The 23730-nt window shown below is 42.2% G+C and overlaps 1 protein-coding gene across 4 annotated transcripts in view; it reads right to left on the bottom strand.

The window, feature by feature from the left end:
- Positions 1-2154: 2154 nt before the first annotated feature.
- The window catches only part of LOC101586515 (E3 SUMO-protein ligase RanBP2), a 71158-nt gene continuing 49582 nt past the window's right edge, over positions 2155-23730 (bottom strand). Inside the window, exons 19-30 of one of the 4 annotated variants that reach the window (XM_023717511.1) lie at positions 23093-23187; positions 17400-22197; positions 16031-16108; positions 12434-12601; positions 11527-11619; positions 11085-11263; positions 9064-9241; positions 7282-7383; positions 4646-4791; positions 3664-3937; positions 3207-3541; positions 2155-2668 (exon numbers count right to left, since the gene is read on the bottom strand). In XM_023717511.1, coding sequence (XP_023573279.1) covers positions 2363-2668; positions 3207-3541; positions 3664-3937; positions 4646-4791; positions 7282-7383; positions 9064-9241; positions 11085-11263; positions 11527-11619; positions 12434-12601; positions 16031-16108; positions 17400-22197; positions 23093-23187 — 6752 coding nt within the window. In that variant the 3' untranslated portion in view covers positions 2155-2362. The remainder of the gene's footprint in view (positions 2669-3206; positions 3542-3663; positions 3938-4645; positions 4792-7281; positions 7384-9063; positions 9242-11084; positions 11264-11526; positions 11620-12433; positions 12602-16030; positions 16109-17399; positions 22198-23092; positions 23188-23730) is intronic. The other 3 variants (XM_023717512.1, XR_002821493.1, XM_023717513.1) reach the window with 3 other exon arrangements.

Raw genomic sequence — 23730 nt, 5'->3', positions numbered from 1 at the left:
GGCGCGCGGGCGCGTAGGCGGGCGGGCGGGCCCGGGAGGCAGCGGTCTGCGGTCCGCCTTGGGGGCACTTGGGGCTCGCGACGATGACTCAGGCGTCTCTGGACGGGGCAGCCTCGTGGGGCGTCTGCCCCGCAGGCGAGACCGCCCGGACCGGACGACCGAGCAGGGGACCCCGCTTCTCCGCACACTTCCTTCGGGAAAACCGCGGGAGCGGCCGCGCCGACGGGGCGCCTCGTATTATGTGCTAGGTTATCCAGCCAAAGCGAGAAGGCGGAGGGCAGCTGTACGTCGGCTGTCCAGTGCGTTGTGGTTGGTTCTGTTGTTTTCCTAGACGATCTCCAGCCTGGCCTCAAACGCACAGCGACCTTCCTGTCTCCCCAAGAGTGCTGAGATTACAGGCGTGGACCTCCACGCCCAGCTGTCTGATTTATTCATTTTTTTGGGGGGAGGGGCGGAGCCGGGGATTGAACCCAGGCCTTTGCGCTTGCCAGGGAAGCGCTTATTCCACTGAGCCATGCCCCCAGTCCTGTCTGGATTATTTTTAAGGCCCAAATTGTAGATCAATTCAGCAAACTTGTTAAAATCTAAAACTTAGAAACAACACTTTTTTCCATAAATTACTTAAAATGTAGTTTAAACAATTTTAATGGAACAATATAAAACCCAGCCAGTCTGAAAAAAATTACATATCAACTTAAGTTTATAGTAGCATACAGAAACCACAAAGTACTCTCCTGACATGTGACACCAAGGTATTTTTATAAATGCCTCAAGCCACTTCCAAGCATCTTGGGGACACTAATAGTGAAGTCAGTTTACATTTGACTTTGTCAAATTTTTGGTAGTTTTCAAAGCTTTTGAGTTCATAACTACTGTCTTATTAGGACAGTATGAAATCTACTCTTGAAAAGCACTTGCGTTTCCTTAAATTCATGACAATGGCATCAATGGTCTCAGCTGAAAAGTCACAATACACTTTTCAAATTACACTGGTTTCCAAAGAAGTCATTTCTAAAATTTGTACACACAGATGACCCACACTTCTCTAAGGCTCAAATGACACAAGTGGCAGGGTAGGTTTCTTTGTGGCAATGTCCTTAAGCAGGTCAGCAACACGGGTTATCCTACTTCTAGCTCACCACTTGGGAGAGGAAACCCCACCACCTTTCCTCACTCCACAACAGAAGGCTTTCTCACCGGGAAGCACACAAGCGCCCTAGGGAATCAGTGTGCACAGCACAATATACAGAATGGTGCTTCAGCTGGACTCCTTGAAGTTCCACACTCACCTTGATGAGTTTGCCTTCTGGCACAAACGACTTCCCAATACGTTTTGAATGTGTGTCAACCTTGTGAAAACATGTGGCAGTTTAAATTTACTGACCTTTAATTAATTGCACTGCTTACTACAATGAGCAGACAACTCGATGCACAAGCAACAAACTTTTAAATGTCATGGCAGTTATCAACTGTCACTTTATTTCTGCTACAAAATTCACCAGAAAAAAGTACTGCAACAATCTAGTATAAAGCAAATCTTTAACCAAAGAACATGGTATAGACCTTTTAAAAATATCCATACTTTATCACAATAACTGCAAGGAAAAATTCAATTCTATCATCAGGACCAAGCTGAAGTTTCTGAGGTAGTAGAGACAGATAACGAGAGAGAGATAGATAACAGAGAGAGACAGAACCACAAAACTAGGGAAAAGTCAGTTGATTCTTAAAAACTATCTTCAAAGGGTACAGGAAGCTACATATTTTAAGAAAAAAGGTATTCCACTTAAAGGTTAATTTGAACTATACAGGAAGCGTAAAAGATTATACAGAAGAGCACTTTGGTTAACACTCTACCTTGTGTGGCTCTATCCACTCATGAAAGCCTGTGCATATGAAAGCACATCAATAGTTAAGATCACCCATATGTGTACTTCAGATCTAAAATTAAATTATCTGAGTTGTGGTCCCTATACTCAAATCATAAGTATATCCATGCAGGATGTCCAGACATCTTAAAAGGAATTAAAAATTTAATTGCATATATCATATTCCTTCAACAGTTTACGAAGGTCTATTGCTTTTAACAAGATTAGTATTATTCCACTTTATTATAGATATGTCAGGAGTACATAAACACAAGTACACCTGAAATACATCAGTGTTTAAATTTTTATTTCACACCATGCAAGGTCAATTATAACACATTAAAAAGTGACAACAGCTATAAGCTGCAATTTTACATTTATACAATGGAAACGTCCACTTTCCAAAGCTGAACACAATCACCATATAGTCTGTAACAGGTAAGCTTCAATTCAACTGCTTAGACAGATAAAATTTACTATGAGAAACAATGATTCTATAGCTGTCCACATTCTGTGATACTAATTCTTCGACTAACAGAACCTTTCGGAGAACCAAATGATTCAATCTTTTTCACAGTATCCATGCCATCCTTAACAAACCCAAATACTACATGTTTAAAGTCCAAATGTTCTGCCTTTTTCAGTGTTATGAAAAACTGAGAATTATTCGTATCCCGGCCTCGATTGGCCATAGATAGTAAGCCAGGGCCAGTGTGCTTCACATCGAAGTTTTCATCTTCAAATTTATCTCCATAAATAGACTTTCCTCCTGTCCCATCATGTTTGGTGATATCTCCTCCCTGGAAAAAAAATTATTTTTCATTTAACAGCAGTCCTAAGTAATGCATTGAAATACACACAGAAACATAACAGGATAGATCCTAATTGCCGAGCTTCCTTAAAAATGCAATTTGGAGGAAAAAATGCAACCTGAAAAATGAGTATACACTTTTGTGAGAATAGAAAAAAAAAAGGATGGGCATGATGGCACATGCCTGTAATCCTGATACTTTGGAGGCTGAGGCAGAAGGATCATTGAGTTCAAGGCCTGCCTGAACTGCACAGCAAGACCCTATCTTGAAAAATAATACAAATAAAATAAAATGTTTTTTCTCCACCTTCAGTTTCTGGCAGGTTCCACTATGTATTAGAAATGCAGACCCTCTGGAACCAAAGCTTAGGACAGAAGTGGGAAGTTGAGTGGGGAGGCCAACCACTGAGCAGGAAAGCAAAAGAAGTCTAAGACAACTACACGATGGAGCCAAGAAGAAATGCTCCCACTTCTGAAGCTAGTGTGGCACACTCTTCTAGAATTCTACAGTGATCATTAATACTCACTTGACAGACAAAATCTGGAATTACTCTATGAAAAGTAGAGTTCTTGAAACCAAAGCCTTTCTCTCCAGTGCACAGTGCCCTGAAGTTCTCAGCAGTGTGAGGGACGATGTCTGAAAACAACTCCATGGTTACCCTTCCTAGAGGCTCCCCATCTGCACAAACGTCAAAGAATACCACAGGGTTGGTCTCCTTTGACAGTTCTGCTGCCAGTGACACTTGTCCTTTCTGAAGTTTCAATAAACTCTGCTGACATTCTTCAAACTTTTTCTTAAAACATTCAGCCATTTCCTTTGTTTTAAACCTCACTGCAAGCTGTTCCACTTTTGCTTCTCCATCTAGTGAAAGAATAAAATGACTTTAATATTAAAATAACTTATATATCATGTTACATTTGTTACAGGTTTTAGAAGTCAAATGAATGAATGGAAAGTAGCAGCATCAACAGGCAGCAACTCACCTGCATAATCTGAGGCAGTCCAGACTAAAGCATTATTTGAAACATTCAAGGGCTTTAACTCCATTGTTTTAGTGATAACATGGTTTGCACACACTTTGAAGACCTGGTCTCTTCTCATCAGGATCCGGTAATAACTCTTCACTGTGTGCCAGAGAATCTTGATGTCCCCAACACCGCGCTCTTTCCACTGACTGGCATCTCGATCCCATCGATACAGTTTGGCTCGCTCTTTAAATAAAATTTCTTCATCTTCTTCTCCAGATTTTACTTCCACCTACGAACAGATGATTATTCATAACTGACTCTTGTAATAAATATTATAACACACCCCACATCTAACCTTCCTACTAATGTGTCTTCTTCGTAATGACGTTAACAGATCTCTTAGTATGAAACTGATGGTAAGACCCTAAGACTGGGAACACACCCGATTTGGTGCAGACAGTGAAGACCGACTTTATCTTTCCTTTGTTTCCTACTGTGTAGCATCCAGGCTCCTCTTAGATGCCTGCCTTTCTAGGTCAGAAGAAGTTTCAAAAGTGCTGGCACTTAAAAAGAGAACATTAAACACTGACAGAATGAAAAATAGCAAAAAATAAATTTTGTGAAAAACATTCTTATTTTTTAAAAAGTATATGTTAATTCTTAATGAAAGGTCTTTTGCCAAGTATGAGAACTTACTTTGGTCTTCACAATTATGCAAACAAACATGATATTTTAACTTTAAAAAATTATTTATTTCTTCCCCCAAATTGCACAGGTAAATGCAAAGCCTTCAGAGCAGGGCTGGAGTATAGCTCAGCAGGACAGCCCTACCCAGTATGTGCACAGACCTCGGTTTCATGCCTGTCACATCACACACACAGGCTGGACTCCTAAGGAGAACTTCTAAAAGAAACACTATCCCTACACAACAAGCAAGGCTATACTTTAAACTTCAATGGACAAAACATGCTACGAGTAAAACTTTCTCAGCATTTACCTCTGGCAATGACACTATCGGTTCAAAGTGGATGTCTTCACTATGAACTACTTCATCATCACTACAGTCTTCATCTTCACCAACTTTACGGCTTGACTGTGTTCCAAACACAGCTGCTCCAGTATTCGCCCACTGAAAGTTTTTATCTGTTAAATAAATTATGATATTTAACAGTGGAACCAAGGCCGGGGAGATGGCTCAGTAGAATAAGTGCTTCTCTGGCAAGCGTAAGGGCCAGAGTTCAATCCCTGGTTCCACCACAAAAAAAAAAAAAAAAAAAAAAAACAACAGTGGAACCTATTTTTATTAATTGTTTACCCAGCTTAGATTACTTTATCAATGCCTCTAATCAACAACGTGACGTAGGCGCGGGGTGGGGCTGCTGTCATCCCGCGGCTCAGCAAGCCCCTTGCACCGCTGGCCACGCTGGACCTCGACTGCAACGGCACCAAGGGCCCGCGGACGGGCTGCATATGCGCAGGATATGCATGCTCCTGCGGGGGATGCAAACCCAGCCCTTGAAGCAGGGCTGATGAGCCGGATGGCTCAGACGCCACGGGATAGGCGAGCACCCAGTGGAGGGGAACGGACCCAAAGGGAGCCATGTACCAAGGAATTGCAGGGCGGCAAGGGGCAAGGAGGACAAAACGGTTTTGGAGCTTCTGATTATGGCCCTGGACTTGGCTGTTCATCATTTGTGGACTAAGATCGGTAATCTAGTCTTACCGGATGAGGAGAGGTCATAAAGACATGAGCAAGCCCCAGAAATCTTCCAGCACTGTGACTGAGGTCCCAACTTGCATGTCAAAGTCAAAGCAGTTGGCAACAAGCAAGGTTAGAAATGTAACAACACGGGGCCAGTGAGATAGCTCAGCGGAGTAAGCGCCTGCTTAGGCATGCGCAGGGACCAGGGTTCAATCCCTTGTACCATATGCTGCGCCAGCCCCACCACCAGGTGCACTGAGCAAGCAACCGAGTCCAGGTAGGGTGGCACGTGCCCGTAATCCCAGCGCTGGGGAAGCTGTAAACAGGAGGATCACTACAAGTGCGAGCTGCACAGTGAGACCCTGTACTAAATATGTTTTAAAAATATCTATATCTATCAAAAGGTGCAAATATTTCACCATAAAGGATCTACACTGTATTCAAGAAGAGTATCAGACACTAAAGTACATCTATAAAAATCTCTCTTGGGCTGGGGATATAGCTCAGCGGCTTAAGTGCCAGCTTGGCAAGCGCAAAGTCCTGAGTTCAATCCCCAGTACCACCAAAAAAAAAAAAAAAAAACCTCTCTTAAACTCTAATGTTTTATCAATAGCAACAGCTGAAAGAATTATAACATGTTGCACTGTTAAGAATGAAACCTAGGGGCCGGGGAGATGGCTCAGTGGAATAAGTGCTTCCTTGGTAAGCGCAAGGGCCTGAGTTTGATCCCTGGTTCCACCAAAAAAACCAAAACAAACAAAAAAGAATGAAACCTAGCTCCATTTTTTTTTTTTTTTGGGGGGGGGGTCTATCCGAAAAAAATAGATGTGATTCTGTAAAAAAAAAAAAAAAAAATTAACCCTGAACTACTCATAGTTCCAATAAATCTTTGAAAAATTAAGAAAAAATGTGGGCTGGAGAGATGGCTCAGTGGTCTAAAGCACCTACTTGGAACAAGCTTGGCAAAGCACAGGGACCGCGGTTCAATCCCCCAGCGCCACATGCCAGCCAGCCCCGCCCCCTGGTGGGCTGCACTGCCCCCCCCCACTAAATAAATGTTAAAAAAAATTTTTTTTTTAAAAAAAAAAGAAAAAATGTGATAATATACATATGAAAATGTTCAAAATAATAGTGTGCCAAGTACAATTCCTAGCTACAGGAATAAAGCCAACAAAAGGCACTTATAGTTTCAAACACTACTTCTAACCATATGAGAGTAGATCTAAAGCTAAATGAAAAACACTAAGTACAGACAAAAACGAAAAGCTGCTCTGATGAAAAGTCAAGCACAGAAATTCCTGTTGAATCTTAAGAATAAAGTATTTAAAGCCCAGGTGTGTGCGCAGTCTAACTGGAAAGGGAGAGTGATGACGCAGCGGGGGAGGGCCCCGGCTCCCTCCCCCACTGCGGAGAGCTGCAGGAGCACGGTAGGTGGGCAGTTCTCGCAGCAGACAACTGCACCTACACGTGACCAAAATGGATCATAGACAACACCACTCATAGGATGAGAAAGCATACCAGTAATACTACCGTCACAATACTCCAATCCAAATCATTTTTTAAAAAATCTTAGTGGACAGTTAAAAAGAACAATATTACTAAAGTTAGATATATTCTAAAACTCAGTTTTACATTTTTCCTACACTAAGAGAAAATTCCTACTATCACAAGAATTCTTATTGTTATATCATTAATGAAATGTAAGGGCTGGGGAGATAGCTCAGTAGAATAAGCACTTGCCTGACAAGCACAAGGGCCTGAGTTCAATCCCCAGTTCCGCAAAAAATAAAAAATTAAAAAATAAAATGTAGAAGACCTTCATTATTTAAAATCTGTGAGACTGATTTAGTTACAACACTGAAACAAAAGACTGGTTCTTTCTGTGCATGATTCTGTAACATGATTATTAAAATTTCTCCTCTTGTTCTTACCTTTGGAGCCAAAAGCAAAATCCCCAGAATTACTAGAAGCCAAGTCTGCAAATGACAGTCCTGTGCCACATCCAAATCCAAATGAAACTGCTTTGTTTTCTACTGGCAAAAGAAAAACAACTCACTATTTCATTTAACACATACTGAACATCAAAGCTTTACTGAGGATACGGAAAAAACAGTGCATATTATACCCTGCTAGGGGAGGGTGTTTAGCTTCCACACTCTGGTAAGGTACTGCTAACGCTACAATTACCCCTCCTACTGAACTCCGTAATACGAAATGCAAGCCAGAAGTCAGTGAGATGCAAAGTTAACTACACCAACTGCATATAAACTACGTAGCTTCTGCTGAGTAGTCTTTTATACCCTAAAACAAGCAGGATTTTATGAAATACCTTTATTAAAAATGTCAATGTTCTACATTATAAATAAGCTCATAAAAATCAAACGTTTCACTATTCTTGGTCATCAGAAGTTTGAGTCTTAATAACTTTTCTGTTTTGCAACCAGGAATGGAATTCATGACCTCACGCTTGCCACACAGGTGCTGTGCCACTGAGCTATATCCCCAGCCCTCAAGTTTGAATTTTACCCAGGTTTAGCGGCATGATCTCTAAAATTGCTGTCTTAGTTCATTCATCTGAAAATATATAGGTTTTACTTATAAAGTCACCTAACTCTTCTAGCAAATTAAAACTAAAGCACCTAAAAATGTATCACTTGTGACTTATTTTGAACCTAAAAAAGTAATGCAGACACAATGCAAATACAAATCTAAACAATCTACAGAAATACTTCATATCAAAAAAATGGAGGGGCTGGAGAGATAGCTCAGTGGACTAAGTGCTTGCCTGGCAAGCTCAAGGTCCTGAGTTCAATCCCTGGTACCACCAAAAAAAAAAAAGAAAGAAAAAGAAACAATGGAAAAGAAAAATCAGGAAGCAAGCAGTGCTAAATGTATTAGTTATTCTAATTAAGTACTTAGTTCAGCAACCTTTTAAACCTGTGAGATATTTAAACTCCTATTGTAGTTTTTATACTTCATATGTAACTTAAATATTCTATCCATGAGTGGTAACAATTTAATTCATGTAAGGGTCTAATAAAAAACACTGTCACAAAGAAAACTACCAAGCAAGCAAACCACCATCTTATGCCAAAGTCAGTCAGTCATAACACTTTCAATCCCAATAACCATAACCCCAACTGTGGAATCTCTAGCCAATGCCTGCTGGCAGACAGTAGGATTTTTCTGACCATCATTTGTATCTTAGACCCCTTGTTTTCAAACCTAGAATGGTAGAGTACTCTGTAGACTCAGCAACCAGGAAGCTAGGGCAAAAGAGCAAACTTAAGGCCAGCCTGGGCAACTTAGCAAGACCCTATCTCAAAAAATAAGAAAGGCTTGGCTGGCATAGTGACACACACCTGTAATCCCAGCACTAAGGCACCTGAGGCAAGAGGACCACCACGTTTTGAAGCCAACCTGAGGTCCACAGTGAGTTCAAGGTTAGTCTGAACTACATAACACAACCTTTCTTATCTCAAAAAAAAAAAGGGGGGGGGGGCTGCCAGAGATGGCACTCAATGGTCGAGGGTCTTCCTAACACATGTGAGTGAGGCCCTGGCCTCAAATCCAGTGCCAAAAAAGTCATCATCACAGTCTTGCTTTCAAGTGAGTTTGTAGAATGTTTCCTTTAGAAGTTTACCCAGTGTCCATCTCAAACTTACAGCTGTGTCTGATGTAACGAATGAGAAAATATAGAGAGCAACTTTTACCTTGGCTTGCAGATTCTTCAATTTCTGTTCTAGCAGACAAATCCACAGGCTTGTCCACAGTTCCAGAGAAAACAGGCAATGAAGTGGTAGCTTTGGAGACAGGATCTAGCGCAGCCGGTGTGATTCCAGCTGAACATACACCATCAGCCGAACAGCTTGGGTCCTCCCCCTGGGACTTCTACCAAGAGGTGACAAGATCCTATGCTGTTGAGTACTGACTGACAAAAAGGAGGTCGTAACCTACTTCAGAAGACATCCAGGGTGTGGGCTTCCAGACGGTACCTACACTTCTGTCATTCCCCAGTCTATCATGTCTGGACTGAAACATAAGAGGACAGTGGTGGCAAACCTATGGCACATATGTTATCTTTCTTTCGAAATAAAAATTGTTAATGTACACATTGTTTGGTCTAAACCAAAACCTCAGTACCCAGGTTTGAGTGGGGTGTTGGTACTTTTCAATAAGTAAGTGGGTTTCGGGTTGCAGTTTGGGCACTCATCTCTAGAAGGTCCCCACTGCTGTCAGGTCAACTGCAACAAGGCCCTGCGGAGGCCCTGAGAGGAGGGTGAACAACGAACAAGTTCACTAGCATTACAGGCAGCCAGGAGAGTGATGAGAGCCCTGGGGACACCAGAAGGCCTCCGCCGCAGCTCAGCTCAGCACCTCTGCACAGCTGCCCAGGCAACCAATCGCATCTGTCTCCATCTGCTGCACACACTCATGGCGGCGCACAGCCTCCAGGCAGCTCCACTCTTGTGGCAGTCTGGATTTACATGGTAGTGAAAACCGCAAGAATGGCTATGTGCCGATATCCTCCTTGGGTATGTAAGCTATGTACTGAAACCGTGGGATGCAGCAACCCCCAACATGCAGCCAGAGCTTGGGCTTTACTTTTCCCTGCAGACACAAATAACAAGTCACTACAAGTCACTCAAAGGACATAACTTGAATGATGTCCTAAATAGTGCTAGTATGTACTGTATTTTGAAATTCTTAAGAAAACTCCAGGGCTGGTGAGATAGCTCAGCGGGCTAAGTGCCTGTGTAGGCAAGCTCAGGGACCAGAGTTTGATCCCCAGCACCACGGGCATGCTGAGCCAACCACCAAGGCCAGACGTGGTGGCGCATGCCTACAATCCCAGCACTGATGAGTGGGATCACTACGACTCCACACTTGCATAGTGAGACCCTGTACCAAATACATTAAAAAAAAAAAAACCACCTCCAGACTCATCGTTCCACTGCCACCAATAATTAAGGAGAAGTGGCTGCAATCTGAAATACTGCTCAGCAAGTAACAACACAGGAAATGTTTCCCAATCCAATTATGCCACCACTAACTCTTATATAGGAGGCAAAGATGACACCAGAAAACTATAGACCAATATCCCTGATGAATACAAATCCACAAAGTTGTGACAAAATACACACAAATTGACCCGAAATGCATATGAAAGTTAAAATATACCATGACCAAAGAAGACTTATCCTAGGTTCTTAATGCTGGTTTCTAAACATTGAAAAAGGTCATGGTCCCTCACAAATTTATGATCATAATATCTGACAATATTCCTTATTTAAAATAAAATGGGTGATGGTATGTGTCGCAATATATGATATTAATGTTCCATACAAAGAACTTCATACCTAAAAAGAATCCTGGTTAGCAGGGTATGGTGGTGGATGCTATTAATTCTCAGCACTTCGGAGGCTGAGGCAGGAGGAATACCATGAGTTTGAGGTCAGCCTTGACTGCATACTGAGTTCAAGGCCAACCTGAACATATATAGCAAGACCCCGTCTCAAGAAAGAAAGAGACAGACAAAGAGACACAGAAAGAGAAAGAACGGAGGGAGTAAGGAAGGGAGAGAAGGAAAAAAAAAGAAGAACCTTGGTCAGGTTTTGACCAGGTCCATCTAAGGACATGTAATCCACGAGCTATGTGGAGCATTCCATCAACCATACCATCTCAGCTACACATCATGAAAACATGCTAGCAGAAACAAGGATGGCCATCCCACCTGGGCGTCCTGCGCCTTCCGGAGTTCAGCCTCAAAGTCTTCCCCATTTCCGTTGTCCTCCTCCGTATCACTGCAGACTCCACAGAAAAAAGTTGGTGGAAGCTTTAATGTATCTGCTTTTGCCTTCTCTTCAACTGTCGGCTTCTTTTCCCAAACAATAACACACTCTTTCTCATTATCTAAAAAATTCATGTAACACAAGCAAAAAAGAAAATCAGATGATGTCCAACTGCCCAAGAATCCTCAGTACACTCCACAGACCCAGGTAAGGTGTGCCAGGATCACAAAAAGGCCAAAAATGCTGTTCACCCAATGTTAATTTTAAGTATTTTCTTTCAGTTATCATGAATGCATTAAATAAAACTGATGACAAATGTTCAAACCATGTGGTTTCTTTTAATAGGTTTAAAACATTGTACATTGCCATTTAAACCTAACATACCTGCTAGATTTCCTTCCAATGGCCTACATTTTTCTGAATCATCCAGGTAGAGTTTTCCATTTAGTTTCTTGACAGCAGTTTCAAAATCTTCATCTTAAAGTACAATTGACAATATTAAAAAAGAATGCCTAGTCAAATTTTGAGGACTTTCTAGCCACTGACCCGATCACCTCTGGCTTCCTAATCCCTGCCCACTCAAGCTCATGGGCAACCTCTGCGAGGAGGTCTGCTCACGCACCCTCATGTCTACACGTAGACCATCCCCTGCACCACTGCCCAACTGATCCCACTGGGTCTATCTCTGAGCACGCAAACACCCGCTATGGCACACAAAGCTCGCCATCATCAGAAGCCTGTCTGCCTTCCCTTTCTCTCCTAAACCTCCAGGGCTTCTGAAAAATGATGAATACTTTCAGATTCCTCAAAACACCTGCCTAGCATATGACAACCACCCAAAAACTGCTTGTGTGATGAATGCTATTCTTCTGATCATCACACCCAGTGGGTATATGCACATTCGCTTAGGGCAAATGTCTACCTATAATTGTATTTCAAGATGTCTTAAAAGTATGCATGTAGCTATTTATTTATTTTAGGGAAGCGTCTACAGGGTGTTCAGGGTCTCACTACTAGATTGGAGTTGTAGTGATCCGCCTGTTTACAGCCTGCCAAGAGCTGGGACCATAGGCTCGCACCACCACGCCCAGTCTCAGTTGCTGTCTCAGTGTGCCCTGCGGCAGGGCCAGCACCGCAGGCCTGGGGATCAAACCCTGGCCCCTGCGCCTGCTTGCAGGTGCTTTAATCTGCTGAGCTATTTGGCCAGCCCAAAAGAAGCTTTTAAAGTAAGCCACAGTCCAACTATTAAGATTCATAGGAACAAAACGCTTTTAAAATACAAAGGATTTACCATCTTCTTCATCTTCACTAACGTAATCTGGTCTGTTCTTGTAGCAGAAGAAGGTAGAGGGAAGCCGAAGAGTGGCTGCCAGGGCTTTCTGCTCAGCAGTGGGGGTCAGTTCATACACAATGACAACCTCGTCATCTGAGGCAGCGGCTTCAGCTGTTTTCTTTTCCTCTGCCATGACACAAGTCAAAAATAGAAATGACAAGGACAGTGTTCAGTAACCACCAATATTCTAACTGAAAATTAAAGACCACGGCACTTGTCTACAGGTTATAACTGCACAATGACAAAGCACACATGCTCTGGTGCAGTCCATGAGGTCTGATAAGCATGAATTAGAATTATCAGCCTGCTCTACTCTTCTACCCACAAAACTCTTAGAGAACAAAGAATCTTATTTTTTATCTTTAAAAAATAAAAAAGTTAGGAAAAAAAAACTCATTAGAAACTACACAGAATTTCACTAAACAAGATGAGAATTCAACAATGGCTGAAATATTGCATAATGTTGCCTTCAAATGAGTTTAGGTTATGAGACATAAGCATGCAAAATGGATTTAAAAGGTTAGTAAGAAACTAAAAAGGAGAACAGAAAACTAAAGCATTAGCTGCTCCTTACAGTAGACCAGCAAAAATCAGCAGTACAATTATTCAAGCTATCCTGTATATTCACATAAATATATCTTCTACCCTTCTTTGTCCTTTTCCTCATCCCAGTTGTTCTGAGAACAAAGAATCTATTTAAAACTAAAAGTATGTCTTTTACTTATTAGTTGTTAAAAACACTAATTTGTATAATTTAAAAACTGGTGCCACAATCACATTTGGCATTTGAAGCAGCATTTTTTTTTTTTTTTTTTTTTTTGGTGGAAACAGGGATTGAACTCAGGCCCTTGTGTTTGCCAGGGAAGCACTTATTCTACTGAGCCATCTCCCGGCCTAAAAAAATTCATAAGAAATTATAAGCAACTATTAGCATGCATTTGACACTAACTCAAGGCCAAACCTGATCAGTTCCTAAGTTGACAAATACCAACAATGGCAAGTAATTATACAGTTTTGTGTATTTCCAAGCACATTGCTAGATAAAATTAAATAGAAATTATCATCCTATGACAAAAGAATCTAAGAAAATTTCTATGGCTGAAAACAGTCCTCTCCACTCTCCACCAATGAAAGGGCAAAATCTCAAGGAGGAGACAATGATTAGTATATGCAATCTGTTGTGGTCTATAAAGAATTCTTACTTAAAGGAACTGATAAAACAAGTCCATTCTAAAGCATTTCATACACCCACTGGTGCCAGAGAAACATTCTGCAGTATAAACATATATACTAGGCTTTTGCTCTTTGCCGCCCCATGAAAAGTTGCTTTCTGCTCTGTGTTGCTCGGCTTTGGACCCAGCTGAATATGGACTGAAACCTCCAGTAACTGTGAGCCAAATAAACCTTTCCTTCCCTTTAAAAAAAAAAAAAAAAAAGCACGGGCTGAGATCCTCACTGTTCTGCCTATTTTTCATACATAGACCTTTGTGTACAGGGTGTGGACACATCATTCTCAACTAGGTACTCACTTCCTTTCTTTCCTCTTTTCTCCCTCCCTCCCTCCCTCCCTCCCTCCCTCCCTTCCTTCCTTTCTTCTTTTTTTCTGCTTCCACCTCCTCCTCCTGCTTTTTAAATTTTATTTTAAGCTGCAAATTTTTGCATTTTACAGATGAGCTGGTAGGTTGAAGAAATGCCAACAAATTTGTTACTAGATAAATCCATGTTAGCTTGCAAGAGAACATGGTTTGGAAAAAGAACAAGGTGTGTTAGTCCAGCAAGCTTCTAGCCCATATTGAAGGCATTTCTGTCACCTTTTATTTCATGCAAATCCAACCCAGATGTTAGATGTAATTATTTTAAAAATTTCAGAAGAGAAGACCAAGGCCCTCAGATAATGTTTTATCTGAGTTCTCAGTCCTTGTGACAGCTGGCCTTACACTCTGTCCCCTGCTCCTCCTGCCTTGTCGGAGGTTTCCCCGTTTCTCAGATCAACAAGTTAGTCAGGCTCTATGTGAGGTGTTCAAGAGATTATGAGAGTTCAAGGTTGGAAAACAAGCAAGATGAGTGAGAAATTTTTTTGCCTTCAAAGAGCTTTGTGTCTGTTGCTGAATTGTCCCTGGGGAAGAAGTGTTCAGTATCAGCCCAGAAGCCAGGGAAGAAGCACAGGTATAGGGGGTTTGATTTTTGTCTCTCATCCCTCGTGTGTGTGCGTGTGCGTGTGCGTGTTTTCCCTAGGTTTCTGAATTGAATTGTTTGGAAAAACAAAAATAAAATTTTAAGGTGCTCCTAAAAAAAACATATATACTAGATTCTAAAAACTTGGAGTGAAAAAACCAATATGAAACACTTTACTAATTTTTTATACTGAGTAGATGTTAATGATATTTTGCATGTGTGGGTTAAACAAAATGCACTCTGAGGATTGATTTCTTGTGCTCTCCTTTATCACCCATTTCTTTTTAGATTTTATTTTCATGTACCTAGCTACCAGAAAGTGTAAAACAGCAATATACACAGATCAGATTTTCCTTCTACTGGGTTACACTACTATAAAGAACTTCTGCAATGTTAAACTTGCTCCTCTCCACTGCAAAAACAAGTGCCAGTTTCCTAGCACGATAAAACACATACTCTTGTTCCAGTTCTGCCTTGCCATTCACTGGTAAAAAGGCCGTGGGTCAAGTCAGACTGTCTTGCTAGACCTTAGTTTCCTTCTGTCTGTCTCCAGTCTTCACTACTAAGACTTGTAGAATTATAACCAGATTGCAAGTAGAATAAGGTTTTGTCCTGCTACAGCATGTTGCTAAGTCTGCCCTTAGGCCAGGGATCTCAAGAGCCCACCAAGACTGAACACAAGTACAGTGTATGTCCACTTTCCTAGAAGCATCAGATTCTAAGAGCAGCTTGGCTCTTAACAGGTGACATGAAGGCCCTAGAGACAGGGACTGTCTCTCTACCCATGCACCTCTCTGCATGCTCAGAGTGTGCTACTACTGGACAGTGACCACGAGTATCCACTCCCCGACTCTGCTCCTGAAGGTCTGTCTCCAACAGATCCTGCCAACCTAATATTCAAGTCCACTAACAACACTGCCTTCCACCAATCATCTGCACTACATGCATGATATACACAAAATGGTTGCCATTAAAACAAGGTCCACTTTCAAGTACAGCATTTTCCCACACCACATACAAGCAAAAATAAATTCCTAAAGGGACATATATTGTATATATGTCGCTGCCACCACACTTCAAGGTTGGCAGGCATCAGTGGCTACAGACAAAGGCTGGACAAAACACAGATCTTCTTAAGCAATGCTGACACCAGAGCAATAAAATACAGTAACAGCAAAAAGAGAATGCAATATGAAAACACAGCTAGCATCCAGTTAAGTTTAAAAAGCAGCATTAAAGGGAGTCGGAACATATTTTGTTTAAAATGACATTCTTTACCATGCACGCTGTAGTGTTAGGTGCTGAATTTCATACAGCCATGGTTACTCTGCTAGAGATTACTAGCTGTGTCAGCGCACACGGAGAGCACTGACTCTATACCTGTGCTCTCTGGCTGGGAGGAAAGGGTGCTGGTCCAAAAGGCCATTGGATTAGATTTAAAAAGGTTAAAATTAAATCCTATAAAATAAAAGAGTATTTCTGAACATCCCAGGAAACAAAATGAGTACTATTTAAAATATATAAAGCCAGAATCCCTCAATTTATACCAGTATAGTTTCTTATGTGTTCATTTAGATAACCCATACAACAAGCAAAATCTCAGTACTACCACATATGTCAGTAATAGGAAGATATCAATAACCATGAAGAATGAACACTTTTTTAAAAGACTCAACTGGGTGTGAGGACAACACATGCCTAGAATCCCCACTGCTTTGCGTAACTAAGGCTAGGAAGATCCTGCCTCAAAATAAAAATTAAGGGCCGGGGAGATGGCTCAGTGGAATAAGCGCTTCCTTGGCAAGCGCAAGGGCCTGAGTTCAATCCCCAGTTCTGCAATAAATAAATAAATAAATAAATAAATAAATAAATAAATAAACAAACAAACAAACAAACTGACTGGGGAGATAGCTTAGTGCTTCCTGGATTCAATCACTAGTGTCCCCTCCAAAAAGACTCACACTAATGCGCATGATATATGTCCAACTTTATACTATACTCAGTTCTTTCTGCTTGCTCACACATGACTTATCTTCTAGTTATTGAAATCTCTTAACTAAGCGCCTGCAGATCCTGGGTTTGCTCCTTGGTACCTCAAAAAAAAAAAAAAAAAAAAAAGAAAAAAGAAAAAAGAAACCTAACTAACTTACCAACAATTTGTTACTGTTTGAATATTCAAAAGTGAAACTGTTTAGGGAGAAAAGTCTGCTCATTTTTGGGGTGTTCACAAGGCAGGATTTATGATCCAACTCTGACCTACAAACAGCCTGCATTAAGATGAATAATAGGGCCGACCAAATAGCTCTGCGGATTAAAGTGCCTGCAAGCAGGGGCAGGGGCCAGGGTTTGAGTCACCCCTCTGGTGCACTAAGATGGTGACTGAGACTGGGCATGGTGGCACGCGCCTGTAATCCTAGCACTTGGAAGGCTGTAAACAGGAGAATCACTACAAGTCGGATCTAGTAGTGAGACCCAAAACACCCTGTAGACCCTTCCCTAAAATACAGGGGGGAAAAAAAAGGTAAATAATAAAGAGGTTGTACTTAACTGTAAAGACAAAGCAGAAAAACTGGAAACAAAGCTTTTGTAAATGGGGAGGGCAGGAAGGGTTGAGGGGAGGGTAGGGGAAAGGGGAAAAAGAACAATCAAGTTTTATCACGTACAGGTACAAATTCTCTATGATGAATGTGATTATTACATATACCTAAAATGTATCAATAAAATCTGATTTTAAAAAAAGAGCACTTACCCTTCACTGGTGCTGTAAACATGTAATTAGCTAGAGACTCTTCCTTTGGGAAGGAGGTAGAGAGACTCTTGAGTTCGCCTTGTGAAGACTGCCTAGGGCCAGCATCCCGTGATGGCTCACATTCCCCAGGCTCCACTTGTCTTTCGGATCCAGTCGGTACCTCTGAACTAGTCTCTCTGCTATTTTTCAAAGGTGCAGTAAAGCTAAATCCAAACAAAGAGCCAGTAGCCGAACTGTTGCCAAATGTGAATGGTTTTGATTTTTCACTACTAAAAATGCTCTTAACAGACTCTGAACCAAATACAAACTTGGGGGGCGAAACCACGGCTTTTGTTGTGGTTTCAGATGCACCAGGCACCTCTCCACTCTCAGAAGCTGTATCTGCTACATCATCACCTGGAATCACATCTGTCCTCTCTCTTGTGGTTTCCTCTAACACAGCTACAGCGATTTTGCCACAGGGGGACTCTCTGGGCGTACTTGAACAAGAAACCTGGGGCGTTATCAAACAATCTTTTTCTTGGGCTGCTTTTGCTTCATCAAAAATTTTCTTGAACAAGTCTGCAACATCTTGTAGCTTAAAACGAACAGCTAAATGTTCTACTTTTCGTTCTCCATCTGCAAAATCACATGCAGTCCACACCCACACTCTTTCTGTTCCTTTCATGGTCTGCAGAGTCATGTCTGGAGTTATCCTGTGGTTGGCACAGAGTTTTAAGACCTGGTCTCTTCTCATCACTATGCGAACCTGCTTATTATCATAATTCTGTAAGATCTTTATGTCACCTATCCCCCTCTCTTTCCACTGGCCGACATCTTTATCGTATCTATAGAGTTTTGCTCTGTGACTAAAAACAACTTGTTCATTCTCCTCCCCACTGGACACTTCAACTAGATCAGGTAAAGGTACCACAGGCTCAAAGTACTGCCCATCTCTCTCCTCTTCCTGAGTCACATCTGATTCTTCATCAGTGCCCACTGAAGCCCTACTCTGGCTCAACTTGGCAGGAGATTTAGATGGGCTCAGGGCAGATTTGAAACTGAAGTTGAACCCAGTGGTGGACTCTCCAAAGCGGAAGAGGTTCTTCCTTACAGGGCTGCTGGCCAGTGGTGAGGCATGAACTGAGCTGCTGCTAACACTGTCATCCAGAGCCTCTTCCCGCAGGTCGTAGTTGTCCCACTCCAGCGAGGGCCCCTGGTTTTCGGGGCTGCGCCTGACCCCCGAGTCTGCAGCACTGCCAGCACTAGCAGCTGGGCCACTGCTCTCCTCATCCACAACCTTTGTTTGGTCGTTTGTCAAAAATGTCTTGAAATCTTTCAGTCCACTCTTCATTTCCTCGGCTCTCTGTATCAACCTGGCAGCTCTACCAGTATCTACAAGTTTATGGGGAGTCTGCAGAGGAATGTCTAAGAGAAGTCGCTGGCACTCCTCGAACTTCTGCTTGAACTCCTCAGCCAGCTCTGGTGTTTTGAATTTTGCCGCTAGCTGCTCCAGCTTGGCATCACCGTCAGAGAAGTCACTAGCCAGCCACATCCATGCTCTGTCTGAGCCAGACAGGGGCTTGAGGTTCATGGTGGTCGTTATCCAGTGATTGGCGCACACTTTCAGAACTTGTTCTCTTCGCATCAACATCCTAAGTTTGCCATTGACTTCATTTTTGAGGATTTTTAAGTTTCCCAAACCTCTTTCTTTCCACTGACTTATTTCAGCATCAAACCTGAATAACTTCACCCGCTGTGAATACAAAACTTTCTCATCTTCCTCTCCTGTTACCAGTTCCACTTTCTCAGGCATCTGCACGACAGGTTCGAAATGGATGTCATCGCTGTCCTCAGTCCTGTAGGCCTCGTCATCCTTCTCCCCATCAGCACAGGTGCTGGCCTTCTCAGCCGGTTTGCTACTTTGTGATGAGAATAACTTTTCTCCAGCACCTGAAAACCCCTTGAAATTAGGGTCTTTCTTTCCAAATTGAAATCCTTCTCCTGAAGTTGATTTTGCAAGATCTGCAAAGGTAAAAGTCCCACTTGTTTGCCCAAAAATTACACCACTCCCATTTTTCTGGCTAACATCCTGAGCTTGGGAACTAGCGTCATTTTCAAGGTGCTTTTCACTGTTCTTCTCTTGATTCCCTTGCTCCTGAATGCCAAACTTAAACCCATCAGCAGACACAGGAATGGAAAAACTAAATCCTTCTTTTATTGACTTAAATTCTGTATTAGCAGGACCTTGAAATGTAAATGAAGGGGTATTTTCTTGATCCACATGCCCAAACTTAAATCCTTGCTCTGTAATGCCAAACTTAAATGTTTTTTCTGGAAAGTTACTTTTAAACCCTGTTCCCACTGGACTTCCAGAAGACTCAGTAAGCTTTGCCTTTGAACCCTCCATGAAAGCTGAAGGAGCTTCTGCAGTGGGTTTATGAGCAGGTTTACAAGCATCACAAGCCACACACTGTGCGGAAGAACCCTCACTTTGTACCAGACAAACACTGCAATGCCCCTGTCCTTCTTTCCTAAGCACTCCTTGCAGTCCACTCTGTGGAGACCTGCCTGTGTCTGCAGAGACTGGCGCGGGGATGGCAGGGGCAGGCTGACTCTGTCTACTCGGGTTCTGACAAGCCACACACTGGGCAGCACTCGCTTCATTGCGCACCAAGCACTCGCTGCAATCCCACTGGCCTTCCTTCTTGGTGAACAGGCCCTCAAACCCACTCTTCGGAGCCTTGCTCATCTCTGAAGATCCAAACTTCAAGGAGGCAGAAGCTGGAGCAGCAGAAGTAGAAGGACTTGGCTTAGCTGGATTCTGACAAGCCACACACTTTGCAGCATTTGCTTCATTCCGGACTAAGCACTCGCTGCAATCCCACTGGCCTTCCTTCTTAGCAAACATGTCCTCAAACACACTCTTTGAAGTTTTACTTATCTCTGAAGTACCAAACTTGAAAGAGCCAGGTACCGGCACAGAAGGAGTGGGCAGACTCTGTTTTCTTGGGTTCTGACAAGAGACACATTTTACACTGCCTCCTTCATTTCGCACCAAGCACACACTACAATCCCACTGTCCTTCTTTTGCAGAAAACACAGATCTGAAATCACTGTTGACAGGCTGGGGAAGATCTCCCTGGCCAAATGTAAAGGAAGCGCGCACAAACGAAGGTGCGCTTTTGTTAGGAGACTGTGTGTTCTGGCATGCAATGCACCTGGACACAGCCAGTTCATTTCTTAGTGAACAAACACTGCAATCCCAGTGACCCTCCTTCTTTGGCGTCATCAACATGAATCGGTCTTGAACACTTTCTGGACTGGCTTTGGGAACAGAACCACTTTCCACTAATAGTGGGCCTCGGAGCTCTGTACTGCTTGGGTTTAGGTTTTGGCATGATACACACTTCTTAGCACTGCCAACATTCTTCAATGAGCAGCTGCTACAATGCCACCAAGATGCTTCTTTCTTTGGAACCTGAAATTCAAAATTTGTATTTCCAGCATCAGACTTGCAAACATCCTTGCTATCGTGACTTGTGGCTTCTTTTACAATTCTGATGGTCTGGTTTGGTGCTACAGCTACATTTGTTCTTGCTGCTTTTAAAAGACTCTGTGCCTCTTCAAATTTGCACTTAAAAAGTGCTGCTTCATCAGGAGTTTTAAACCTAATAGCTAGCTGTTCCGGCTTTGGCAACTCATCTGCATAATCAAGGGCATGCCACACAAAAGATCGGTCTGATCCTGCATTTGGTGTCAGTTTCATATCTGGACTGATGTAATGATTGGCGCAGATTTTCAGTACTTGCTCTCGTCTCATCAGAAGACGAATTTTACCAGATGTTTTATGCCTTAGTATTTTCACGTTGCCAACCCCACGTTCCTTCCATTCTTTGCATTCTCCATCAAAACGGAACAATTTTGCACGATTACAAAAGAATTCTTCTTCATCTTCCTCACCCGTTTTTACTTCAATCTTGTCAGGCAGAGGCACCACAGGCTCGAAGTGAGGGCCATCTTCATCCTCCTCCCCGGGGGCACATCCCCCTTCTGCCTCGAGATTCTTACTGGCCAGTTCAGGTGCAGGTGTTCCAAATCCAGACTTTCCAGGCCCGTGGAAAGTAAACATATCATCACTTCGGCGAAAACTGGGATTCTTTTGCTGATTTGGCCCTGTATTTTCTGTAAATGAGACTGCAGACACATTTTTGCTTCCAAAATTGAACGTATTCCGAGGACCAATGGTTTGACCTGGAACTGGTTTTGGTCCAGTATAGCCATCTCTTTGCAAAGGTTTATCTGAAGTCAGGAGACCTAAAAGGCTTTCACTATTATTGTAAGCTGTAGAAGGGGGGTGTGTTATAACCTGTGGTGAAGAAAACGTAAAGTCCCCGTCATTTGATTTGAAATTTGAGTTAAATTTAAAAGGAGTTGGCTGTGTAGTATGAGCGGGTGTTGTCAAAGATGGCCTTATTCCTTCACCAGGCATGGGCTGAACAAAATTTGGTTTTCCAAACTCTAGAACCTTAGACTCTGCAGATCGTGACACATGAGCTCCAACTGGAGGTTTTGTAAAATATCCTGGTTCTGGCAAAGGTGGATTTGTACTTGTCTGCTGAACATTGTAATTAAAGTAATCATCACCCCTGGGTGAAAGAATTCCTGTTGCAGGAGATTCAAAACGCAGCGGAGGACCATACATTTCCTGAGAGAACATACAAGCTGATGAGCTTTGCACCGGTGGTGTGTGCATCTGTTGTGAGTAGGCATAAATATGCTGTTGGGGCGGAAGCCTATTCATGCCATAAACTGGACCCTAAAAGAAAAAGTTAAAAACATGTTATAGATTGTCTGCGAGACTAGAGAACTAAACAGACATCAATTCTCACAAAGCTTACATATGAGTATTATGAGGTAAAAAGAGTACCACATGGTACAGACAAACCCACTCATTAAGAAAAGGCAGCCTTACTGCATACAAAGCTACTCACATAGGGCATATGCCTAATGTACAATGAAAACTCATACAGCACCTTAAAAGTCTACATCTATACCAAAAAAAATTACCTTCTTCATGCCTATACAGTATACAGAATGATGTTAAAAACAGTAACGATGACAGGGAAGACTTATCATGAGCACTTATCACTTGTGCCAAATGGGCGCTGTTCTCAACACACTACCGCACTGTAACACCCTAAAGAGCCTTATGAATGAAGGTGCCACTACTATCTTCATTCTATATGAGGAACACAAAAGGTAAGGAACGTGCCCAGAGTCACATCAGGCGGAAGAGCAAGGGTCTAAACTGCCCTGTCCTTCTGTCAAAGCCTCACACCCCACTACAGCTGTAATATCAGATCATAATCCAGAGTTAGGTAGCTGCATCAGCCTACAAGTACTTACCACACAGCGGCTCGGCAAGGACAGTCTAGTTCTACTTCTGTCAAACAGAAGAATGGAAGATCGAGCACCAACACCACTCCCATTTAAAACATATTCTAAATGTTCACACTATCATTACCACAGAAAAAGAAAGTGACTATAAGTAAAGTATAACTTCTATTATCTGGAAAGAAATTTAAAGTGTCTGCATCTTAAGGGATATATAAGTCTTAATATTGAACTACAACCCTGAATTTCTTTAAAGAAAACCTAAATAATTAAAAAGGAAAAAACAGTTGTAAATGTATAAATTATTCCTTTGTTACCTTTGTGGGAGTAACATTAGCTGCTGGTCTGAGAAGATACTGGGAATTATATGCTGGTGACTGACTATAATATACTGAAGGGCCGGTAGTTGCAACTAAAAAAAAAAAAGGGGGAGCACTGTTAAAATCTATATCATAGTAAAAAGACTATCTAGGCAAGAACTATAAATACAAAGGTAAAGAAATCAATGAAAGATTTAACTACTTAAAACTTTCAAATTTTCAATATACCAAAAAAATGCCGTAGTGACAGACTAGGAAAGCCGCTAAACATGAGAAAGTAAGAGAACAGCACCGCCACAGTTAAGAAGGGACTTAACGAGCATCCAGAAAGTAGCTGAGAAGAAAGCAGATGCTCTGTTAGGCTGCAAAAGATGCCATTAGACATTTGGAAAGTCTGGAAATACAAAGTCACAGAGGAGGACTCAGGGATCAAAACTGCATCTGATGATCTCAGAGCCATCTTACTGAACTGAATGAACCTCAAAAATCTCTACAGTAGGGCTGGTGAGATGGCTCAGCGGTCTAAAACACCTATTTGGAACAAGCTTAGCAAAGCACAGGGACCGCGGTTCAATCCCCCAGCACCACATGCCAGCCAGCCCCGCCCCCTGGTGGGCTGAGCTGCCCCCCCCCAC

Source organism: Octodon degus, unplaced genomic scaffold (genome assembly GCF_000260255.1).
Source record: "Octodon degus isolate 3935 unplaced genomic scaffold, OctDeg1.0 scaffold00052, whole genome shotgun sequence".
Lineage (NCBI taxonomy): Eukaryota > Metazoa > Chordata > Mammalia > Rodentia > Octodontidae > Octodon > Octodon degus.
The sequence above is the reverse complement of the archived record's forward strand: the minus strand, read 5'-3'. Positions and strand labels throughout refer to the sequence as shown.